The sequence below is a fragment of the Sarcophilus harrisii genome, chromosome 4 (genome assembly GCF_902635505.1).
Source record: "Sarcophilus harrisii chromosome 4, mSarHar1.11, whole genome shotgun sequence".
NCBI classification, from domain to species: Eukaryota; Metazoa; Chordata; class Mammalia; order Dasyuromorphia; family Dasyuridae; genus Sarcophilus; species Sarcophilus harrisii.
In genome coordinates this window covers 84,111,921-84,127,219 of record NC_045429.1, presented here as the reverse complement: position 1 = coordinate 84,127,219, position 15,299 = coordinate 84,111,921, and the positions used below count along the sequence as shown (strand labels likewise).

Sequence of the window (15,299 nt, the reverse complement as noted above, 5' to 3'; positions counted from 1 at the left end):
CCCGGAGCCGCACTGGGACGGCAGAGGGTGAAGCAGCACTGGCACCCACTGCGCCCGCGCCTCCCAAGCCGGCGAGGCGCAACCTACGGGTCGCGACCCCGGAGGCGCGGGGAGAAGCGTGGGTCAGACTGGGAGGAGCCGTGGCGACGCCGGTAAAGCCGGTCACGGCGTCGCCCGCAGGGCTTGGGAACAGGGCGGGGTTGGACGACGCGGCGTGCGCTTCCTCTGACGCACGAGGTCGGCCCCGGAAGGGAATGGGGGGAGGGGCGGGAGGGAGTTTCTTCTGACCACCGACTCCACGGGCTCCCCGGGCCGCGGGCGACCTGGGGGATTGAGGGGAGGCCTCGCCGCCGGCGGAGGGGCCATGTTCCTGCCCAGAGGGGTGGCGACCGCGGGGGCCCGGCTCCTCGCCCAGAGCCGCTGGGGCGCCAACGCCTCAGTCACCTTAGGGTACGGGGTCGTAGAGGGTGTAAGCCTCAGGCTGAGGGGATTGTCTCGGCGCCCCCGAAACGAGCGGGGCAACCCTAGCTCCGGGGTAGTCCCTGCGCCTAGGAAGGGAGCTGTTCCTGCCTGGTGCTCCCGCGGGGTCGCGTGGGTAACCCGACAGCCTCAGCGTTGGGGGGAGGGGAGGGGAGATGGCCGCATAATTGCGGGTTTGTCCACGTAGCGGGAATGACGTAGTAGGCCGGGGATTCCCTTTCTCCCTTAGGCTGGGGTCTTCCTTTTCACCTCCCTTCTTCTGGACGCCAGAAAGTGCGAGGGTAGGGTTCGAGACGCCACCACCCTCGAAATCTCTTTTCTGGGTCACTAAGAACTCCGAGACAAGTAGGGGACGAGTTCCTAGCTTCTGCCCACCGGTTTTTTTTTGTTTTTGTTTTTTTTATTTTTATTTTACCGCCAAACTCGAGGGAAAGGGGGGCGGGGAAGGGGAGAGAGAAGGAAGAGACGGGAAGAAGTTTAGTTGTTCGTTAGGAATTTAGTCGCTCCCCACCACCTTCACCCTCTAAAAATAAAAGCTAGTTAGCGTTTATGAATAGAATTTATATATCACTTTAGAGTCTGTAATAATTCTTCTGGAGTCAGGAAGGTTTGGAGTTCAAATTTGGCCAGATGGTGGTGGCCCGGGGAAGTCACTTGTCTTACCTGTGAAGTGAAGATAATAGCATCTGTCTTAGGTGGATGGTTTGGGAGATAAAACGAGGTAATTTGTGCTTCTCTGTTTGTGACATTAATGTGCTAGCAATGGTTAAAAAACGATTTCCGTGTTCCCTAAGGGAAGAGGAAATAAGACCAGAACTCTTTCTGGAGCTGGTAAGTGCTTTGAGCAACTAGAGAGGCGGCATTTGTCGATCCCTTCCTTACTCGGCATCTAAAAGGAATCTGGAGGAAGAAGTTGTTCTGCTTTTTAAAGAACTGGACCCCAGAATTCCTGGACAGCGGAAAAGGGACATTCAGGAAGGTTAGAAAAAGAATTACATCTATCGAGGATTTTTATAAAAAGCTAAGGGTAATTTAGTAAGGATTATCCCTGCCCATAGATGGGGGGTGGGGGGGGGGGGAAAGAGGAGGGAGGAGGAATAAAACTGCTAAGGGTCATATAGAATCTTTTTTTTACTTACATTTGAGGAGAAAAACAAGAAAGGGAAGACCTGCTTGCAGGAGTATAATGTTAACTTGTTAGCATAAAACAGAACCACTTTGTTCCTTTATGTTTCCATTGGGCAAAGATACTGGCATATGAACTGGAAGTGTTAGAATAATGTAATGAGGAAATTGCAAAGGAAGGTAAATGAGAAGATAGTGAAGGAATATCTGTTAATGAGATCATCTGTCCAGCTTAAGATGACTTATAATAACCTCTTCTGGTCCTGAAAGATTTTGAAGGTGAGATATTGGGAACATTTTTTTTTTTTTTTAGTAATAATGTTGGAAAAAGTAGAAGTGCTCAGAAGATTGGAGGGGAGAGCATGTTTGATTTTTCTAAGAGGATTCTAGAAACTACACAAGAAATTTAATATCAATTCCTGATGTAATTCTAGGCCATATTATTAAGTAGATGGTTTGTAAATATTCATAGTCCTTGGGAGTGGGAAGAAATGTACCCTCCAAATATAAAGTTCTAAAATTGGAGCTGATAAAGAACAAAATGGTTGAGATTAGCTGATAGTAGAAATAATACACCCTAAGAAAGGGCAAATGAGAAGTCTGATCTGTAGAAAGTTAAGTTGTTATCTACTCAGTTGTTTTGTTATATGCAAAGGAGACTTTGGTGGTAATCTTAAGGTTAAATTGTAAGCTTTAGGACTGTCTTTTGCCTGTTTTGATATTCCTTATACTTAGTACAGTGTCTGGAGATAGTATGATGCTTTAAAAAAAAAAGTTTATTGATCTCCATGGAGTCAAGAAAAAGAGCCAAATAACAAGGATGTTTTAATATTTGCCCTGCACTGGATATAGTGAAGTACAAATGCTAGTTCTTTAGACAAAAATTCCTGGAGTGGATATAAACAGTTTATTAATCAAACCTACTTGGGGGGGAAGGGGGTAGTTATCATTTATAAAGAATTTTAAGATTTTCTATTTACAATAGCTAACATTTATAGAAGGTATGCAAAAATATTTTGCATCTGTTAATTGATCTCACAACAATCCTGTGAAGCAGGTGCTATTATCTCCATTTTACATATGAAGAAATTGACTTGCCCCAAGTCACAGCCAGTAAATAATGTCTGAGGCAGAAATGAAACTTGGGTCTTCCTAACTCCAAAGTCCAACATGCTATTTACTGCATCAGCTAGCTATGGAAAAAGAGGAGCCATTAAAAACATCTAACTACTTTTGTCTTAAGTTTATGTTGGACAAATAATTTTTTTAATCTTCTAAAGCCATGAAAGATTAATGAAGAAATTATTGTATGTGGAGTTGGGGAAGTAAGCTGGTGAAAATGGAATAATAAATAAGATTTGGAGGTAGGTTGATGATTTGGAGTAATTGGTAAGGAGTCATACAACTTAACTCTTACCTTGATTCCATTTTTCTCTCCCATGGTAAGTAAAATTTCTTGAAGTAGAATAGGCAGAGTAATTAGCAGGGCCTTAAAGCCTAAATTAGCAGATTAGTTTGTTTAGGCAACAATTTTTGATTCCCCATGCCTTGATATCCTAGACCTTTGAAAGAACTTCCAGATATCGAGCATTTTTTTTTGAATGATCTTAGAAAATGAGTGGTGTGTTAGAGGACTAGAGAAGCGGAAAATGTCCCGTTTTTCAAAAAGAGAAGATGGTGAGGCCTACAAACTATAGACAAGTAAGTTTCATTCATATTCTTGGCAAAATTTAAAAAAAAAAACACATATTAAGAGATACTTTTGTGCTAAAATCTAAGTATTGAGACAACATTTCCAAGTCTAGTTATCTTCATTTAAAAAAAAAAAAAAAAAAAGTCTCCCAAACTATTCTTAATGCTGGTTTTTAGTGATCAGTTTCCATTTTTGAGAAAAGCATAGTGTCTGGAACAGTGAGGTTATAATTTTGATATATTCTGTCCTAGAGTATTGTTTTTAATTCTGATTGCCAATTTTACCACATGATGTAGACAAGCTGAATGAATATATTTAGAAGACAGTCCTCAGAAAAAAAGCTAAAGGAATGAAAATATGCCATGTAGGATCAGTTCAAGGAATTGTACATTCCCAGATCCTGGAGGAGAGGAAGATAATAGAACATGATAGAGTTTTCTGATATTTAAAGGACTGTCCTCTGGAAGATGAATTAACCTTATTCTGCTTGACTCTAGAAGACCTAACCAGAAGTAAAGTAAAGAGTTTAAGGGAAATTTCAAAGTACATTTAGGCCCACTATATAGAAAAAATTTCTAACTATTCAAGTAATCCTTAAATGGACTGGAATGAAGTGAGTAACAATTTATTGAAAATTCTTTTTCAGGATTAAATAGTCTGGCGTAGATAGCCTCTAATGTTCCTACTTTCTGTAATTAACTTTACCACCAGGAATTTTATAGACTTTATGGATTGTAAAGAAAATAAAGAACACCAGTTTTCTTTCTAAGCATATCTCTCACTCTAAAGTTAATTTGTGTTATTACACAATAGGGATCAGTTCCCTAGAGTTTTTCTGGATGGTCAGTTAAAACTTTATTGGGCCTGCTGAGCTGAGAAATAGACAAAAACTAATACCAGGAGTGTATGTTTATCCTGAACTTTTTAAGTACTGCCTTTTTAATGTTTTATTGTGAGAAGGACACTGGTTGGGGGAGTGAAGAGACTAGGTTTGTTCCTTAGGTAAGTGACTTCATCACTCTAGGTCTGTTTTCATGTATGTAATTTTAGGGAGTTGTACTACATGACTTAGCATGGTATGGTAATAAGGCCTTGACTGGAAATCAGGAAGACAGTTTCTGATTATGCCAGAAATACATAAATAATATTGGACAAGTTATTAAATCTCTGTGCCTGAGTTTCCTCATCTGTGAAAAGATAGGGTCAGACTTAATATGTAATCCTGTGTTCTCTGAGATCCTATTCAACTGAGAAATTTTAATTCTATTCTGATCATCTATTAAAACTTTCAGAAAGGAAAAATTAATAATTATTAGGAGTTGATGAGATTCACTTAGAATAAATTATTTACTTTTGATGAAGGTTATTAGGTAAATTAAGGAGAAATAGCATAGGTGCTAATTTCAACAAAGCATTTAGTTGGCTTCCATGAAATAATCTCGGATCATAGCATGAAACATGAGCTAGATGGTGCTAGTACTGTTAAATGGATTTCCAGTCATTTGGGTAAAGTACCCCCCAAATTTTTGATTAATGCTTTGATGTCATCTCATGTCTAGGATCACCATGGTTTCCACTAAAGTCGAAGTACTTCAGATGACTTGGATGTAACCATAGGTGGAGGAAGGTTATGCCAGCAGAGAGAGCATAAGCTCTGGCAAGTCTTGCTTTAATATTAGAAAGGCTTTGGGGATGGGTTTGATGACAAAGTGTCATCTGAGGATTGGTTTAATCTTATTTGAGAAATGTTGTCACCAATAGAGGATTGGATGTGATGATTTTATTGTTTATTTTGAAGACTGAGACAATTCATTAAACTTTTGGTAAGGAATGGGGATTGTCGTATGCATTAACTGAAGATAGAATTCATATGGATGAAGCCACAAATCTTTGAAGTATTGAAATCAGATCGAAGGTCTGTGTTTATTACAATGCTATGGAGATGTTGGCCCTATTACCCATTCAATACTATCATCAGTGATTGTATATGAAAGCATAGGTATGATTACCAAATTTTCATTTGGCACAAAGCTGGAAAGAGAAACAATATAACAGATGATAAATCATTTTAATTAAAATCTCAAGATAAAATGAATTTCATGACTTGTTGGTGGGGGAGGAGGGAGGGAGAAATTACTTGATAGCAAATCTTGTTATTGCATAAACCTCTGAATAGTAATATTTTGCTATTTGACATCTTTAAAAGTCTTCAGAAATCTACTTTTATGTTCACACCATAAGAACTTTTGTGGACATCAAATTTAAAATCCTAGTTTGTGTTTAAAAATCAATTGCCCAAGTACTGGCTCAACATTAATTTGTACTAAATATACTTTAGGACTGCAGTATAGCTATGAAAGGAAGGAAGGAAGAAAAAGATGTTGAGAAATAGTGTTTAGATTAGGGGAATAGAGGTGCCATTTTTTATTTTATACATATTAGAGTTTTTTCTAGGGTAGTACAGGTTTGCAAAGTGATAATAGGATAGTAGTACTTCCCCATAGTGTTTTTTTTTTTAAAGATAGTAAAAAAATGTATACAAAAAAAAAATTCTCAAATTTTCAGCACAAAATTGCTAAACTTTGGATTATGTAATAAAATTAAATTTAAAATAGAAAAAAGTTTACTGAACTTAAGTTGATATGGATATGTTTTTTGACTAATTCATATGGAACTGTAGTTTACTAGAACCTAGGTATATTGTACTTTGTACAGTAAATTCTTTTCACTTGAAGAGAACACAGATTAAATGCACTTGAGTTAGAGGTGGAAAATTTACTATTCAAATTTACTCTTCAATAAATAAATACTTTGATTAAATGATCTTTTTTTTTTTTATCTGTTTTGTGACTTAGATTTTTTTATTTTGTCTTAAAATATGTATGTAATTTGTTAGCCTTAAAATGTATAAAACCCATAAATGTATAATACTAATTTTCCCCTATTTTAGGATGGGGAACAGAACATCCTCTTCCATGGATAAATCAGAAATTACTCCTATAAATCAGATCCAGGTGAGTGCAATTCAACATCTATTTTTTTGATTATGGAAAGAGAATTCTGTAATGTTCTCCTTGGTTCAGTTTCCCTGGGGGTCTCTGGGAGCAGCCTTCTTTTCAGTTCAGTAATCACCACACAAGTAGCCAGGTGTTACAGTCCAAATCTTTTATTATCTCTTTCAAAAAGTCTTGTCTCCTTTCCTGGGGCTCTGTTAGTTAGCTTTATTAGAAACCTCTCCCTCTTCTTGGTTCCAAGAACTTGCCACCAGTCCTTTGCCTCTCTATCTTTGCCAGCTTCTAGTGTGCTTGTCCTCTGTGGCTTCTGAATCTTCCCAAATTGAATCCTGGCTGAGGCTCCTGTAATGTTAAAAGAAACTGAGCCAAGACAGAGATTAGAGACCAATTCAATAGTTTATTAAATGGAGAGAAATACTGGGACCAATGGATCCCAGGGCTAGATGAGACTATCATCTCAAAGGGTCTAGCCCCGAGTATCAGGACAGCAAGCCTTTTATGGAATAACATTAACAATGACATAATGCAGATACCTAGGTGGGGATAGCCTTTTAGATGGAGGTTACTGATATTCTAATGACATTAAGGAATGTCAATACCACCTTTACCTCAACCATTAAGGGGGGATGGTCATAACCTTAAGGCAGAATACGAAATAGGACAAGTGGAGGAACTGATCATCCCATTAAAAGTGACCTTTAACATTACAGCTCATTATATCACTAGGAAACCATTAATTGTAGAATTAAATCAATCATATTGGATCATGCTAAATGTCTCCTCAGTTCTACTGACTTAGCACCTTGAATCTTTATTTCAAGTTCAGAATTCTGGCCCATAACAGAATTCAGTAATCTTAATTGAGTAAATGGATTTACTCAGAATTTCACTTTACATCATTAGTAGTACTACAGAATATTTGCTAATTCAGCAAATATTTTAATGTCTGCTATTAAAAAAAAATATAGTCCTTGCATCTAAGGAGTCCTAGATTTCACCTTGAGGTCTCTGTATAATAAAGCCTTTCCTTTGATTCTATACAAGTGTCAATGTAGGAAGCTTAATCAAATTGGTCCCTCTTCACTACAGTCTACAGTCTCTGCTTAGATTGTGCAATACCATTTTGCCTCTTTCCTCTTCTGTTCTCCCATTTTCACTCTTTTTTCTCATACAGCCTTTTTAATCTTTTCTTTTTTCCCTTACCTTTTCAGCTTTTTACTGTTAGCTCAGTAAAATCTGCCTTCTATTTTTCTCTTCCTTCATTCCATTAAGGTACTAAAAGTGTCTTATGAGTTATAATCATCTTAAAAAACATGCTAAAGTTAATGCCTATATCAAGAAATTTAAACATTAAAAAAATTGAATTCTACACGATGAAATTTAAAACATCAGAAATTATATAATTTATTATATACCTGAGAGGAAATTTATACTAGGATTCTACTTAAAACTTCTAAGTTTTGTTTCCTCTCAAAGTAACTCATTCATCTCTTGAGAAGCTCTAATTTGTTAGGAAGTTTTTCCTTAAAGTAAATTGAAATCTGCCTTTTTGCATTTCTGCCCATCTCTTGAAGTTCTACGCTGAAGCAGACGTAAGCAGAACATGTTTGTGGATAAAAAAAATTGTACTTGAAAGTCAGAAAGCCTTGCGTTAAAATCTTGCCTCTGGCACTTATCATCTATGTGACCCTGAACAAGTCATTTAATCTCTCTCATCCTCAGTTTCTTCATCTGTATAATAAGAGTAATAAATAACATTGATCCTCACAGGATGGTAGTGAAGATCAAATGAGAATAATATATGTAAAACACTTTATAAATGTTAAAGCAATATGTGTTTATTATTATTCTACATGTAATCCCTCAAATATTCGAAGATAGCCATCATATATTGTTCCATTGTGAGGGATGTAGAAGACCCTTACCCAAAATGACTACTCAGAGATCATTCGGTAAAAAGCAGAAAAGTTGTTAATTGAAAAATTCCGGAGGATGAGCCGTCCCATCATGAGATAATTTATTAAATTATTTTTTATTAAAATTAAAAATGTTTTATTATATTATCATTTATTTCTTCTCTTGTATTGTACATGTTTATTGGTTCTGCTTTTTTGGTTTGCTTTATTTTGTAAAAGTCTTCAAATTTCTTTATATCCCAGATACTTTGTGTCTTATTTGCTTTGTATCCCTATTTTTATTTAAAGTATTACTATTCTTCCAGTCACTAATATTTGCAATCATTGAGATATACTTGATATCTCTGTTTCCCCTCTCCATATATCCAAATCAGTTACCAAGTCTTATTTTAGCAGTCACTTAACATTTATTAAGCACATACTATGGCACTGTATTTTGAGGGTCCAAAGGAAGGAAAAGGATAGTTCCTTCCTGTGGTGTTCTCTTCTTTTATATAATAATATGATCGTTCTCCTGGGAGCAGGTTTCTTGGGGAGGTTTTCTGGCGGCAGCCTTAGTTTCAGTTCAAAGTAATAATCACTTCAAAATACAGCCAGCTGATAAAATCCAAACATTTATTTTCTCCTTCCAAGTCTTGTCTCTTTCCTTGGGCCTGAGTAGCTTTCTTTGAGGCCTATCTTTCAGTGGAGAAGCGAAGGAGGAAAGCCTGCCACCACAGTGGTGTGAGATGGGATGAACGAATCTGGTTCTACCTCCCAGAGTGGGCTTCTTCTGAACTGACTCACTTCACTAACTCAGCTCCTTTTTATGCTCTTTTAGAGGTGTGAACTCAGAGGTTGACAGCCTCCTCTGAGAGAGTGGGATTGTGGGTTTCTGACTTGGGAATTTCATACTGAATATTGACTTGTGAATCTCCCAAAAGTGTGAACTCCAGTGAGTACTTAAATACATTAGTGAGTTAGAGAATTTGCTAAGTACCGTGCTAAATTAGGCAACTGACTTAATACTTTGTAAGGATTCTAACACCTTCCCTCAAGGACCTTAAATAAGAAACTTCATACAAACAAATATATTCAAAACAAGCCACAAGTAGGATAAATAGGAAATAATTAACAGAGAGAAGGCTCTGGAATTAGGAGTTAGGGAAACTTCCTGTAAAAAGTGAGATTTTGATTGGAACTTAAAAAAAGGCAGGGAAGTCACTTGGTAAAACTGAGGAAGGAGAGTATTCCCGGCTTACAGCATAGAAAAAAATGTCCAGAATTGAGAGAATGGGGTATTTAGTGACTGGACAGGAAGGAAGCCAGTGTTACTTAATGGAAGAGCATGTAGCAGGGAGAGTAAGGTGCCAAAAAGGACTGTAAATGTAAGAGGGAACAAGGTTATGAAGGGCTTTGAATGACCTTGGGAGCAAAATAGCCAATGAAAGTTATTGGGTAGAGAATTGACAGGTTTGGACTTTAGAAAAATTACTTTAATGACTGAATGGAGGATGGATTGAACTTGGGAGAGACTTGAGGTAGGCAAACCCACCAGGAGGCTATTAAAATAGTTCAAACATGAAGTGATAAGACCAGCCTAGAGTGGACAGTGTCAGAGGAAAAAGGTCTGAGAGGTAAACTATCCTACTAATTTATTTATAATCTCATTCTTTATGCCTAGATCATGAACCCGTTTTGACCTTATTTTGGTGTACATTGTTAAGTGTGGGTCAATGCCTAGTTTCTGCCATACTAATTTCCAATTTTCCCAGCAGTTTCTGTCAAATAGTGAATTCTCATCCCAAAAGCTGGGTCTTTGGGTTTGTCAAACACTAGATTATTAAAGTTATTGACTTTTATCCTTTGAATCTAACCTATTCCACTGATCAGCGAGTCTATTTCTTAGCCAATACCAAATGGTTTTTGTTATTGCTGCTTTATAAAATAGTTTAGATCTGTTACAGCTAGACCACCTTCATTTGATTTTTTTTTTTTTTTTTGCATTAGTTCCCTTTGAAAGTCTTGACTTTGAACGGATATTTTTTAATGTTTATTTTCATAATACCTTTAGACTAGATTGCTGACATTGGAATTGTTGGGTTAAATGATATTATTTATTTATTTTTGTAACTTTTATTGTGAATTAACTAATTTCTCTCTTAGAAAAAGCAGTTTTGCAATTCCTTCAATAATAAATGAAAACCTATCACCTCTTCAAGAATCCAAAAAGTTGTTTTTACCAATTTGGTAGATATAAGAAAGGATCTTATTGTTTTAAATTTAATTTTGATTATTAGTGCCATTAAAATGCCTAAACCTCCTCCTGAAAGTCACTTTCACAACAAAAAGTCTCTAACTAAAATAAAATTATGCATTTTATTACAGGAAACAATTACACATAATTGTGTAGTGATCTTCTCAAAAACATCCTGTTCTTATTGCACAATGGCAAAAAAGCTTTTTAATGACATGGATATAAAATATACCGCAGTGGAATTGGACATGCATAAATATGGAAGCCAGTTTCAGGATGCTCTTCACAAAATGACTGGTGCAAGGACTGTGAGTAAATTCTTTAAATTCCATATTGTAAAACAATGAACTTTTATTTATGTATTTATTTATTTATTTATTTTATTTTAATAGCCTTTTATTTACAGGTTATATGTATGGGTAACTTTACAGCATTGACAATTGCCAAACCTCTTGTTCCAATTTTTCCCCTCCTTCCCCCTACCCTCTCCCCCAGATGGCAGGATGACCAGTAGATGTTAAATATATTAAAGTATAAATTAGATACACAATAAGTCTATATGACCAAACCATTATTTTGCTGTACAAAAAGAATCAGGCTCTGAAATATTGTACAATTAGTCGGTGAAGAAAATCAAAAATGCAGGTGGGCAAAAATATAGGGATTGGGAATTCAATGTAATGGTTCTTAGTCATCTCCCAGAGTTCTTTCTCTGGGCGTAGCTGGTTCAGTTCATTACTGCTCCATTGGAACTAATTTGATTCATCTCATTGCTGAGGATGGCCAGGTCCCTCAGAACTGGTCGTCATATAGTATTGTTGTTAAAGTACATAATGATCTCCTGGTCCTGCTCGTTTCTCTCAGCATCAGTTCGTGTAAGTCTCTCCAGTCCTTACTGAAATCATCCTGTTGGTCATTTCTTACAGAACAATAATATTCCATAATATTCATATACCACAATTTATTCAGCCATTCTCCAATTGATAGGCATCCACTCAGTTTCCAGTTTCTGGCCACAAATATTCGTGCACATACAGATCCCTTTCCCTTCTTTATGATCTCTTTGGGATATAAGCCCAGTGAATTTTTTTTAAAGTATTTCATTTATGCTTCTCTTAAGATAGTCTACTTTATAGAGATGTATGTACATAGCTGCTCATCCTTAAATTCATTATGATCTATCTGGAAAGTAAAGACTATGCCAAAGTTATTTTTGTATCTCCTTCAAGTACTTAACACAGTACCTGACCTATGTATGGCAAGTCCCCCACAGACATTTAAGTCTCTGATTACACAGAATTGGAGGTCTAGGTCCTCAAGTCAAGTAAGTGGGAATTTCCTGTTAAAAAGGAAACTTTCTAGTACTCTTTGGATACCAGAACTAGAAGGCAAGACAAGAAAACAGCATTGTTTATTCAGAGTATAGATTTTTCTCCTGCCCTCTTTGGTGAGAGGGTGAGGAAAATGCATCAGAATTTTTTTTTCTTAGCAAGCTAATCTTTGTGTGACCTTTTAAAATTTCTTCAATAAGTGTTCACATGGACACTAACCTCTATGTAATTTATTCTATTGGTTTCTTTGGACAGTTTTGTCCTATTATTAAGCCTATTATTGAAAGCTTACTGTTTCCCTTCTAATTATATATTTCTATCTTGTTTAGGTTATTTTTGTTTTCATTCCACTCATACAAGTGAATTTATATAATTTACAATAATGGGGAGCTTAGCCAGTCTTCCAAATGTTTTAGCCTCAGAAACTTAGAGATTTTTCATAATATTTAACCATCAAATTGCTGTCAATTCAGTCACTTTTAGAAGATTTATGTGTGAGGCATTCTACTAGGTGCTATAAGAGATAGAGATGAATAAGATAATACTCCTGCCCTTAAGAAAGGGAAAAGTGCACATAAAACACTAAAATGACACAGAGGAGAGGTAAGAGCCATAAAAATGGTTTCTGGCTGCTGTGAGAGTCAGAAGAGAGATCAAGCCAGACTGTGGAGACTGGAGGGATGCTATGGAGTTGGAGTTTGGGGCATTTCAGACAGAGAAGAGAGAGGGCAACAAATGGGGCCGAGTATAGGGAAAATAACACATAATTCAGTTTGGTTTTAGCATATGTGTAAGCAGAGTTTTGAGAGAAAACCAGAAAGGTAGGTTGATGTACATGTATAAAACACAACATATATTTCAGACTGTAAAACACTGGATTACATACCAGTAATACTAGTTAGAATTCTTATTGCACTTTTAAGTTTGTAAAGAACTTAAGTTATCTCATTTGATCTGTAATGAGAGGTTCATGCTATTATCTCCATTTTTACAGAAGAGGAAACTGAGGCAGACAAAAGTTAAGTGATTTGCCCAGGGTCACTCTACTAGTGTTTGAGGTACCATTTGAACTAAATCTTCCTGACACCAAGCTCACCACTATTTACTCTATTCCCTAGTTGCATTAGAGAAGTCTGAAATACATCTGGAAGGAAAGACTATTAAGTTTTCTAGGATGGGTGAGGGAAAACGACCTGAAAGGGATGGCATTTACATTGGCTTGGATCTTGATGTCCTAGATATATGAGCCAGGAGAATTCAGTTCATCTTTCTGAATCCCATTTTTTTTATTTATATAAAATAAGATTATAAGACTACATGATTTCTTTTGGTTTGCATGACTTACCTTTTATCAAATTGCTTGCTTTCTCAGTGAGAGAAGAGAAGAAGAAGGGAGAAAATTTGGAACTTAAAAAAAAAAAGGAATGCAAGAAATTGTTTTTACTTGTAATTACATGTAAAAATAAGATTAAAAAAAAGATTAGATGATTTCAAATAAGTGCTCTTCCAGCTTTAGGATCCTGTTTAGAGATATGTATTTTTAGCATTTGTATGTATACAGAAAACTTTTTATAATGTACAAGAATTATGTTTATATGCAATGATTACTTATATTTTTAGTTTATAAATTATGCAGTATTATGTATACATTACAGAAAAAAGATAAAATAATAAATGGTTTATTTTTTGTATCCAGGTTCCAAGAATTTTTGTCAATGGGACTTTTATTGGAGGAGCAACTGATACTCATAGGCTTCACAAAGAAGGCAAGCTGCTTCCATTAGTTCATCAGTGTTACTTAAAAAAATTTGGATCAAAGAATTTCAGACAGTAATGTAGACTGCCTTGACTGTGCTGGCAAATGTCAGCTTTTTAGTCATTCTGCTTATAAAATGTTTTAAAAAATTCTTTGAAAATGTGAAATCTTTCCCAAAGAATGGCCTATGAAATGATGAACAATAAAGATGTGTGGAAACCTATTAAATGTTCTTATTTTTAAAGCCCTTTAAGGTTAGACTAAGTTTTTTGGCAACATGGAGACTGTTATTTTGTATTTTTAATTTGTGTATGAGCAGTGAAACCACACAATAGTTGAATACATCTATTTTTTTTCCTTGAGGCAATTGGGGTTAAGTGACTTGCCCAGGGTCACAGCTAGGCAGTGTTAAGTGTCTGAGGTCAAATTTGAACTCAGGTCCTCTTGACTTCAAGGCTGATGCTCTATTCACAGTGCCACCTAGCTGCCTCTGGAATATAACTTTTCCTTTTTTTTTTTTTTTTTTTTTTAATTATAGCTTTTTATTGATAGAACATGCATGAGTAATTTTTACAACATTGTCTCTTGCACTCACTTCTCTTCCAACTTTTCCCTTCCCTCCCTCCACCCCCTCTCCTAGATGGCAAGCAGTCTTATATATGTTAAACATGTTAAAGTATATCTTAGATACAATATATGTGTGCAGATCCGTACAGTTCTCTTGTTGCACAAGAAAAATTGGATTCTGTAGGTAATAACCTGGGAAGAAAAAGAAAAATGCAAGTAGTCCACATTCATTTCCCAGTGTTCCTAATCTGGGTGTAGCTGATTCTGTCCATCATTGATCAATTGGAACTGAATTGGATCTTCTCTTTGTTGAAGAAATCCACTTCCATCAGAATACATCCTCATACATTATTGTTGTTGAAGTGTATAATGATCTCCTGGTTCTGCTCATTTCACTTAGCATCAGTTCTTGTAAGTCTCTCCAAGCTTCTCTGTATTCTTCCTGATGGTCATTTCTTACAGAACAATAATGGAATATAACTTTTCTTAAAAAATATTAGTATCTTGTCAAAACTCTTATGTAAAAACTGAATATTAAATGTTAGGATTAGGGATTTACTCTCTACAGATTTGATACTGTACTTCCATCTTGATAATCAACTATACAGCCTCTGTGTAATGTTAGGAAAATAAAATGGGAATCAGTATTGAAAAGATAAATAATCTTTAACTTACTCTCCAGATTCCAGTGTGCAACTAAGTGGTAGACATTACGTGGATATTGCTTTTGGTATATTAAAAGGTAAAGAACTTTATATTGATTAGAAATGTCCCAAAATGGAATGGCTATTTTGTGAGGAGGTAGTATATTTCCTAGTGTAAAAAATGCTTAGGCAGAAGCTGCATTACAGTTTGTCTGGGATATTATAAAGATTATTACATTGGATGGGAATTTCAATTAAAAATTTTATCAGTGTATGCCTAAACATGGTTATACATCTGAAACCCAAACTAGTAACCCAAAGTTTATTAAATATTTCAGCTTAAACAAGTTCCTTAATCCATATTTGAAACGCAAGAGGAAATCAGCTTACAACATACATAAGAAAAAGTATGTCTTAATTACTTCCAATTTTATCAAGTTTTATCTTCATTCTCTTTTATTATTACTACTTTATTCAGTGTCTGCTTTGTGCAGAGTAGGGGGCACTATTTTAGGTTATGTGACATCTAGAGAAGAG

The 15,299-nt window shown here is 36.1% G+C and overlaps 1 protein-coding gene across 20 annotated transcripts; it reads left to right on the top strand.

Moving 5' to 3' along the window:
* Nucleotides 1-249: 249 nt before the first annotated feature.
* Nucleotides 250-13,798, top strand: GLRX2 (glutaredoxin 2). Of its 20 annotated transcripts, XM_012547756.3 has the most exons (8): nt 686-825; nt 1,275-1,459; nt 1,728-1,884; nt 3,166-3,306; nt 4,858-4,955; nt 6,249-6,312; nt 10,596-10,772; nt 13,492-13,798. In XM_012547756.3, exons 6-8 carry the CDS (start codon nt 6,250-6,252, stop codon nt 13,627-13,629), a joined length of 378 nt encoding a protein of 125 aa, XP_012403210.1. In that variant the 5' UTR covers nt 686-825; nt 1,275-1,459; nt 1,728-1,884; nt 3,166-3,306; nt 4,858-4,955; nt 6,249; the 3' UTR covers nt 13,630-13,798. The 20 variants fall into 20 exon arrangements, with proteins under 20 accessions (XP_012403208.1, XP_031792919.1, XP_031792931.1 ...); XM_012547754.3 differs by lacking the exons at nt 686-825; nt 4,858-4,955 and adding an exon at nt 250-450; XM_031937063.1 differs by lacking the exon at nt 4,858-4,955 and having other exon boundaries at nt 688-825; nt 3,217-3,306.
* The last annotated feature ends 1,501 nt before the right edge of the window (nt 13,799-15,299 follow it).